The sequence below is a fragment of the Mizuhopecten yessoensis genome, unplaced genomic scaffold (assembly GCF_002113885.1).
Source record: "Mizuhopecten yessoensis strain PY_sf001 unplaced genomic scaffold, ASM211388v2 scaffold8123, whole genome shotgun sequence".
NCBI lineage: Eukaryota > Metazoa > Mollusca > Bivalvia > Pectinida > Pectinidae > Mizuhopecten > Mizuhopecten yessoensis.
The window spans coordinates 2,956,619-2,966,575 of record NW_018407390.1 but is presented as its reverse complement, the minus strand read 5'-3'; the positions used below and the strand labels follow the sequence as shown (position 1 = coordinate 2,966,575).

General features: G+C 36.7%; 2 protein-coding genes across 4 annotated transcripts in view; both read left to right on the top strand.

Annotated features, from left to right (window-relative positions):
• LOC110454994 (threonine--tRNA ligase, cytoplasmic-like) overlaps window positions 1-1,957 on the top strand; it is a 23,156-nt gene extending 21,199 nt beyond the window's left edge. For all 3 annotated transcript variants that reach the window (XM_021504858.1, XM_021504857.1, XM_021504859.1), the window contains exon 20: window positions 709-1,957. In XM_021504858.1, coding sequence (XP_021360533.1) covers window positions 709-857 — 149 coding nt within the window. In that variant the 3' untranslated portion in view covers window positions 858-1,957. The remainder of the gene's footprint in view (window positions 1-708) is intronic.
• A 5,058-nt stretch (window positions 1,958-7,015) lies between these two features.
• LOC110454977 (melatonin receptor type 1C-like) lies at window positions 7,016-9,080 on the top strand. The gene has a single exon (XM_021504823.1). The coding sequence runs from the start codon at window positions 7,016-7,018 to the stop codon at window positions 8,081-8,083; it is 1,068 nt and encodes a 355-aa protein (XP_021360498.1). The 3' UTR covers window positions 8,084-9,080.
• Window positions 9,081-9,957: the final 877 nt, after the last annotated feature.

The following is a 9,957-nucleotide window of genomic DNA, read 5'->3' as shown; positions in this document are numbered from 1 at the left end:
TGATTGGTCCCAGATTTGTACTACGTTTAGACATGTGATTGGTCCCAGATTTGTACTACGTTTAGACATATGATTGGTCCCAGATTTGTACTACGTTTAGACATATGATTGGTGCCAGATTTGCACTATGTCTTGACGTGTGATTGGTCCCAGGTTTGCACTACGTTTAGACATGTGATTGGTCCCAGGTTTGCTCTACGTTTAGACAAGTGACTGGTCCCAGATTCGTCTACGTTTAGACATGTGATTGGTCCCAGATTGCACTAAGTTAAGACTTGTGATTGGTCCCAGAGTTTGTGCTATGTTTAGACATGTGATTGGTCCAAGATTTGTACTACGTTTAGACTTGTGCTTGGTATAAGATTTGCACTAAGTTAAGACATGTGATTGGTCCCAGATTTGTACTAAATTAAGACTTGTGATTGGTCCCAGAGTTTGTGCTATGTTTAGACATGTGATTGGTCCAAGATTTGCACTAAGTTAAGACTTGTGATTGGTCCCAGAGTTTGTGCTATGTTTAGACATGTGATTGGTCCCAGATTTGTACTACGTTTAGACTTGTGATTGGTATAAGATTTGCACTAAGTTAAGACATGTGATTGGTCCAAGATTTGTACTACGTTTAGACATTTAGATGTGTGATTGGTCTAGATTTACACGAAGATATCGTTGTTATACTTACTACAGTTGAAGTGTTGTTTGTTTCAGTGGTTGGAGAGAAGGAAGTGACCAATAAAACGGCCAACGTACGGACCCGAGACAATAAGGTTCACGGAGAAAATACCATTGACAACATTGTCACGCGTTTCCTCGCGCTGAAAGAATCGAAGTGTCTTGACGCAGAGGAGAAGTTCTAAACCATTAACATTCTTTGTGAAGTAGGATGATTTTAATTTATTTGTGACTTCATAGGCTTCAAGTTCTCTGCTGGTATTGTGTGCAGGTCATTGACAAGTGGACAATCGTTAAGACAATTAACACTATAAAGGGTGTTAAGAATTCTGGGCTTCAGTGATATATAATTACCTTATGATCTGCTTCATTTGTGAAATTTATCTTCACATTTTGATTCAAAACACAACACTTTCATTATATTTCCTGTAATGTCTTCGATAGCAAAAAAGCGTATATTAAGTTCATATAGAAGAATGAAACTGTTTGGTAGTAGCATAGTGGGGTTGTGATTGGTGCAGGATGTATAAGTGCTGGATAGGTAAGTCATTTTCTTGAAGGTTTTAATTAAGACCTAAGTGTTTTATTAAGACTTTTATTTAGTGTTATGTAGTGTCGTAGTGTTAACTGACAGCTATAGTTATAACATTTCCTAATTTCTGTTTACCGACACCTGAGGACAGGTGTGGTTGTTAAGGCACTAAAACAAGCAATGTGGGAATAAACAATCATTTGTGTGGGGCCATGATAATAAGTTCTAGCAGTCCGATGGGTTTTTTTCAGTCTTGTGTATCTTAAGATAATGCCTACAACTTACAGATTGCTGTAAATAGTTTACTGTTAATTTTTTTTATAATACTTACATGGAAAGGTATATGAGATATGTACAACAATGCTGTTAAAAAGTACAATGTTGGTTAATAGTTGTTATTGTACTGTCACTTCACAGATAAAGTTGTACTGTTACTGTGAAATATAAGATAGATTTAAGCACAATGTTCACTCACCAGAATTTTTCCAAGATGAAATCACAATGTTCATTCACCAGAATTTTGCCAAGATGAAATGTTTGCTGGCAATCAATGGACTGGCAATGGGTACAGCACATGTGATTATAGCTACTAAATTAATGCAATAATGATAAGTACATCCAGTGCAATTTTGAAAGCAAAAATCCTGATCCTGATCAAGATTGAACACATTGAATATGAGGTATGCTTGTATGCAGGCTGTACTTACTGTCAAACTTTTCATTTGATTAAAATATAAAGAACAAAACATTGTATACAAGAGTTGTCTTTTCTTTGTGTAGGACATAGTTTAAAACATCCTGATATTTGACCAACAAGAATCTGTGACTTATTCTCCATTCCACCAGGACAATTTCAAATGTTTATCATATTTAGGTGGGTTTTTTTTCGGTTGTGGGTGGTACAGCCTGGGTCATATGGGGACGAGCGCCTAGTGTGACACAGCCTGAAACAGAAAGTAAATAGAAATGAAAGAAGACAAGAAAGATAGAAAAAGATATACTGAAGCTAATAGCATCAATTTGAATAATATTTCTTCATAGTTGTTAAAGGAATTTGAGCTGGACCTGTCACCATTTGCCCTTACACCTATTGGGTATTTGATATCGGTCCCACTCATAATGTTATGTTTACCAATAGAAAGATGCATAAAGTGATATACCACAGGTGTAGGGCAAAACAAAACCGGTCACAAAACTTGAAAGACTAGATTTCGAGAAATAATGATGAGAAACTTTCACAATGAAATTCAAGATAAATAAACTCTAAAACAGACCCAATACGTTCTCCCTTTACTAGGAATGTCTTCATGCTTTACTATAAAAAAAACACCGAGATGATCGACGCAAAATAGCGTATTTGAGTTTGTCCTATGCTCGAGAGAAAGTCACCTTAAAACAGCTATTTGGTAAGAACACTCGCAGCGCTCGACGAATTTGGCTAATTTGATTAGGAACTGGTTTTAGTGATAGTTTCCTGAAGTTGAAGATCCGCCTTTGCACGTAATAAGGTGTAAACAAAAGTAGCATTATCCTGTCGTTTAATTGAACTGAATACATTACATCCAATTTAGATATAATCTCGCGTATGAAATGAGCTGATGCTTGGACGGAACGTGAAGACATTAACTTTAATCATTGGAGTAATAGAGCAATACATATAGAGTATGACCTTTTGCACAGGAAACTCAAACACTTTCAGATTGCAGGTGAAAACAAGAATATATTTTACCGGTGAAAATATGCTTTACTAGAAAGGATTGATAGTTAACATCCTCCTGGTAATTTCCGCAGAATCATGTACATAGCATGGGCCCAGCTAGCTAGCCCGAGTTTCCTCTGGCCCTGACACTACTCCAACAATGTTAGAGGTTTTACACGGCGAAAAACTTTTGACATGCGTCGCAGTCGGCAAAATCATATCTGATAGAAAAAAGGCCGACCAGCGGCCTCTCATGTTATAGGAGTAGCCCTGACACCACACTTTAGACATTTTGACAGATAGATTATTAGACATGGTGTCGGGGCCAGAGGAAACTCGGGCTAGGGCCCAGCAATTAATATCTGACCTGGTATGATGATCTACTCCAAGGAGGAGCTTAGCAGCGTAAGTCGATAGTGCCGAGCTGTACCCAGTACTCATAACCATATAAAACCGCAGTACAATTACTTTCTCATAAGGATTGGTTTCATCAGTGAACTATGATGAAATGTAGTAGTCTCCCTTTGTCACACTGAGCTTGAGCACACACAGCGTTAGACAAGGTTTGTCAAGCAAGACGCACGTGACATCAAAGCAAGGAGCGATGTCGAGCATGTACATTTCATATTTTTTTTTTATAAATATGTTGATAAGATACTCTCGTTCACCCTAGGCCTACATCTCCAAAATACAACTACAATGTAACTTGTGGTTTTTGAACCCATGACTACAATCCACTATCCAAAGACTTTGAAAGAGCCCATTTGTAAGCGTATTGGGCCCTAGGAATGAGGAAAGAGAACCCCCTTATTGATTTTGTGTCTGGGAGCATTGCCTTATGAATTAAAAATGAAATTCATCCTCGACCTTGCTTTTTGTTTTAAAACAGGTAGAAGCCATAGTCTATTCATTGCACAGAGTCGGGAGAGAACGTACGGTATAGGTGAATCTCAAACAGAAGATGTATGTATTGTCGTGTATAGTTCCTAAATTATTTTTTCGTGTTTGTAACAAGGATTGAAAAAAAATAAAAAAAATTGTATTGAATAATTTGGAAATTAATTTTTTCCATCCCAATTTAACCTCGAATTATCATAATTAAGGATTTTATATGCAGCATGTATGGTTACAATTTGCTTCATATTGAACACGAAAGGCCATGGCTACTCTAGATCTACTGTCTTAATGTAGTGTGGCCGTACATGTGAAGATTCGAGCTTCGGTCCTTCAGGAATTGCATAATTAGTGAAATCTGTTTTTAGCTCACCTGGCACGATGTGCCAAGTGAGCTTATGCCATGGCGCGGCGTCCGTCGTCCGTCATCCGTCATCTGGCGTCCGGCGTCCAGCGTCAATATTTTACTTTAAACGACTTCTTCTTAATAACCGAAAGGCCTAGGGTGTCGATATTTGGCCAGAAGCAAACTTGGATAAAGGGCTACAAAATTTGTTAAAATTAATGAACTTCACCTATTTTCAAGGTCACAGGGGTCAAATATGTCAAAAACTTTAAACATCTTCTTCTCAATAACCAAAGTGCCCAGGGAGATGATATTTGGCCATTAGCATGCTTGGGTGAAGGGCTACCAAGTTTGTTCAAATGAATGACCTTCAACTATATTCAAGGTCACAGGGGTCAATTGTATTAAAAAACCTTTAAACAACTTCTTCTCAATAACCAAAATGCCCTGGGTGATGATATTTGGCCAGTAGCATGCTGAGATGAAGGGCTACAAAGTTTGTTCAAATGCATGACCTTCACCCATATTCAAGGTCACAGGGGTCAAATATGTTAAAAACTTTAAACAACTTCTTCTGAATAACCAAAATGCCCAGGGTGATGATATTTAGTCAGTAGCATACTAGGATCAAGGGCTACCAAGTTTGTATAAATGTATGACCTTGAATCATATTCAAGGTCACAAGGAGCAAATATGTTCAAAATATTTCAACAACTTGTTCTGAATAACCAAAAGGCTCAGGATGTTGATATTTAGTCAGTAGCATATGCTGGGATCAAGGACTACTTTGTTTGTTCAAGTGAATGACTTTGACTTATATTCAAGGTCACAGGGGTCAAATTTGTTTAAAATCTTTAAACAACCTCTTCTGAATAACCATGGGTCCCAGGATGTTTATACTTTGCAATTTGCAAGTTGCATCCTGAGATGAAAGGCTACACAATGTGTTCAACATAATGACTTTGTTCGACTTTCAATCACAGGGGTGAAATGTTTAAAAAAAAAAAAACAGGGTCTTTTCAATGAATTTTAATCATAAATACTGATATTTTGCCTGTAGCTTGATTTTAGATCACTTTAAAGGTTACAAGTGCGAGTTTTATACCAGGTGAACGATGCAGGCCCATTGGGCCTCTTGTTTTAAATAGAGATAGCTGTTATTGAATTAAAGATATCTGCATTTTTAATACAGATACATGCATTTTAAATACAGATACATGCATTTTAAATACAGATTTCTGTATTTATTGTATAGTTATAAATATCGGTAAATATCTAAAATTATAAAATAGATATCTATATTTGCAAATAAAAAGATATCTGTATTGCAAATAAATGGAGATAATATGTAATTGAAATATAGATATCCATATTTTAAATACAGATATATATACTTATACAATAAATACAAATATCTGTATTTAAAATGCAGATATCTTTATTTCAATTACAGACATCTCTATTTTCAATACAGAGATCTGTATTTTAAACAAAGATATCTGTATTTTAAACAAAGATATCTATATTTTAAACAAAGATATCTGTATTTTGTCAATAACTGCAGATATTTGTTTGAATCGGTAAACACTCAAACGGCTTGCCATACAGCTCTAGTGTAGTGTGGACGTATATATGAGCAGATTCTTATGGGGAGATCCGCGCTTATAGGCTACCATTTTGTATCATATTCATATTGTACATACATGTATATACGACGCTTCCACCACATAGCCACGCCACATTCAGATGTACTCATTTAGGCAATGGAAATATCCATGTCGCAATATGATCAAAGGATGATGACGTTTATGTCCTTTGTAAAAACAACAAAACGTTTCGTCTTCATCCTCAGATAGTGATTTTTATTTTATAAGGATTCGAGAAAGCTCGTTATTGATCCTGTAACCTGTATTAAGAAGTGATATTTAGGAGATGGTGTATTCTTCACTACTGCCAGAAGGAGACAGAAAATATTTCAACAAAAAATGATGTATTTTTCTTTGCTTCCAGAGGAAAAGAGAAAAGATTTCAACAAACTAGCTAATACAAAGAAAGGTTTACGACAGAATTTCGTACCTTCCACTGTCACCATGCTATATACCGTAAACAGGTTTACTATTATACACTTCTCTTCATTGTAAATTTCTGTTTATGAGAATATCATAGTCACTGATACGCGATTGCATGATCTTTTACTTAGTGATCCGTGCTTACCCAGTAACGAATGGCTCTGGACTAATTTGCTGACGGCTAGCATTTGGTTTTTTTTTCTGTTTAATTGATAACGATGTTTGTATATTTTTCAAAAAGATTAACTTCCCCGACAATTTTCCAGTCGAATTGATTACTTTATACGGCAGCTGGTTTTGTTATGGTAAACTTTGGGCATTGATTTGAATACTTGCTCGAACTCTTTGAAGATCCTTCCGATCAGTTGTTAGATGTTATGGCATAAACGTGAGCTCCTGATTTCTCCACAGTTATGGTTATTGCTGGACGTGTCAATAGGGAAATCACATTCCCAATCGCACTTAAATTGCTAATGGAACCGATACATGTACGTTGATGGCCATTGTCCCTTGTCTCTCCGGGGAAGCCAGAGTTGGGTCGAACTTACATGAGCAGCTGCTATACACTCAAGGCACTTCATGTATGTATTACTTTGATGTGAACACTCATGAAACACCATAACTTGGGATTTACAATTTATTAAAGATAGACATATATTGGTTAAGGATCACAGATCAAGGAGTGACGACTACAAGATACAATATGCGCGTGTTTGATTCGAGGTGTACAAGTTAAGTAAGCACGTGGGTGTTTGTCTGACAATTTATTGTGGGACTTTCAGGAAAAAAAACTTTCAGGAAGAATGTTAAATACCAGCAACATCACAGGTAACGAGGACCTCAGTATACAGTCGTTAGGAGCTGCTGTGGTTGGGGTGATATTGTACATAATTGGATTGCCAGCAAACATTCTTTTGATTGTGACTTTTACCCGACTCAAGCGCCTACGTGTTACCCACAATTTGTTCACTGTGAATTTGGCAGTATGCGATACATTTTTAATCGGTATTCTACTGCCTATCACTTTCACAACAGCTGCTACCGGAAGTTACCCTCTTTCACCGGACGCATGCTTAATCGCTGCAATGTTTTCGTATTTGTGTTTCACTGGCTCTGTAATGGCACTTATGTGTATAGCAATCAGTCGCTATGTTAAGGTTTGTCAGAGTCAATATTACAACAAAGTTTTCAACAGGATGTCGTTATGTGTGTTTTGTACCGGAATATGGTTGGTTGGATTGATTTTCGCGATACCGTTGCTAATCCTTGAAGACGGTTTTTTCATGGATGTTACCCTGCACATGTGCGTTTTTAACCGTTACAAATACATGATATATTCTATAACATACATGTTTTTCTGTCTGATGCTACCGATTTCTCTAACGGTGTTGTGCTATGGAATGATTTATCGATGTTATAGGAAATCAAAATTAAGACTGTACCGGAACTGGAATAATGGTCTTGCGCAGACTCGACTTAAACACGAGGACGCCATAAGCCGAGCCCATTTTGCTGTGTTTGCATCCTATCTGTTACTGTTGATGCCGTTTGGATTAGTAGCTATGTTCCAGAAAGCAGATGATAATCCTAGATTTATGCATCTCCTTGTTATATATCTATGCTATACAAATAGTTGCGTCAATACAATTGTTTATGGAGTTTTTAATTCAAACATACGAAAGGCTTACAAGGACTCAATTCCATGTTTTGGATTTAATCGTCAAAAGAGTGTTTTTTTTGCGAACTCTTTTCCGAATCGAAGCGGAACAGTAAGGTCAAAAAGACGAGTTTTACCCGTTACCGGATGTTCGGATTCATCAACACCAGAGGAACATAGACATACAGCTGACAATAATGACACGAAATACTAGTTAATAAAGGAAACACTTTAATAACTGATAGTAAGCCCATCATGTGTATTGAACCAGCTAACATACTTGTTGTGAGGGATCTTTTTGGGTGTAACATTTACGACGTACGTGTGTTTTGCGTTATTCCTGTAGTTGGATAAATACTGTGAATTTTGAACAGTTTCTGAAACACAACTATAAAATTCCACTTTCTTCCATAACTTACATCGGAATCGTCACTCCAACCTCAAGCAACAACACTCCCATGTAGCTATCTATATATATATAAGCTGTCATTGGACATTACTGTAATCGTCATTCCCTGAGACTATTAGACATTAATGCAATAGGTTTCGTCGCTCTCTTAGGTCATTAGAAATAAATACTTAACGCTTTTGTCACACGCAAGTCATTAAGCATAACTGCTCTAGCTATCGTCACTCCAGTTATTGAAAAAAGCGATTTGTTTCGTCATTTTGAGTCCCTGGCTTAAGTTTGGTGTCATGCGGGAAATCTATGTAGTATAGAGTTGATATCCCTCTTTCTTTCGTGGTCACATCTAATGTATGTTCGGCCTTTTTAGGGTCATTGGCTCAGCAGGTATATGTCATTCCCAGTTTATTATATATAACTGCAATAGGTTTTGTCACTTTAGCTACAAGTCCATGACTTTATTTTGGTGTCATGTTGGTCATCTATGTAGAATACAGTTGATATCACCCTTTCTTTTGTAGTTACATATATAATAGTTTTGGGCCTTCCCGGGTCACTGGCCCAACAAGTTTATGTCACGCTCAGTTTATTAGACATAACTACAATATATAGTGTTACTCCCAGATCACTGCAGATATAAAGTAGCTGCTTTAGGTTTCGTCACTTCCATCCCCGGTTTTATTATGGTGACGTTTGGAGTGTTGATGACATGTGAAGTGTGAATGGCATGTGAAGTGTGAATGACATGTGAAGTGTTAATGACATGTAGAGTGTTGATGACATGTGAAGTGTGAATGACATGTGAAGTGTGAATGATATGTAAAGTGTGAATGCCATGTGAAGTGTTGATGACATGTGAAGTGTTGATGACATGTGAAGTGTGAATGACATGCGAAGTGTTGATGACATGTGAAGTGTGATTGACATGTGAAGTGTGAAGGACATATGTGAAGTGTGAATGGCATGTAAAGTGTGAATGACATGTGAAGTGTTGATGACATGTGAAGTGTGAATGACATGTGAAGTGTTGATGTGAAGTGTTGATGACATGTGAAGTGTGAATGACAAGTGAAGTGTGAATGAAATGATAAATGTCGCTGATATGGGGATTGTCGATGGCATATGAAGAATTGGTAACGTGAAGTATTCGTGTCATGTGAAGTTTCTGTGATATGTGAAATGTTAAGACAGTTGAAGGTTTGGTTGTGGTATCAAGTAGTCATGCTATCTTTTAACATATCCATATTGTGTAATATTTATGTTTCATAAATACAACAGAGTATTCTCATTATGTGGTTGCCTTTATATGTCAAAATCGGAACCATACATGTACACCAGCGAAACACAAACATATGGAAATAAAAAATCTACTCCATGAAATAATACAGACGCTTCAGCAAACAGTGAATTTTCCATCACTTTTTTCATGTACATGGGTCATACATCATATGTATGCCAAGGGATTGTATTACTTGTAATACCTTATTGAATAAAATATCTCATCGTCATGGAGTTCAATATTTTATGAAATAAAGATGTCCCCCTGATTGCGGGGTCAAGAATGTAAATCGCGATTAATCTTTAAACAATTAATGCAAAAAGGTATTATGCCAAATTTGATATGAAAAATCCTTATAAACAACGTTTAATCGCCGACTCAGCTGCGTGCAATTGCTCAACCA

Coding starts and splice junctions, on each gene's coding strand:
- LOC110454977 (XM_021504823.1), top strand. CDS start 7,016: ATGTTAAATACCAGCAACATCACAGGTAACGAGGACCTCAGTATACAG.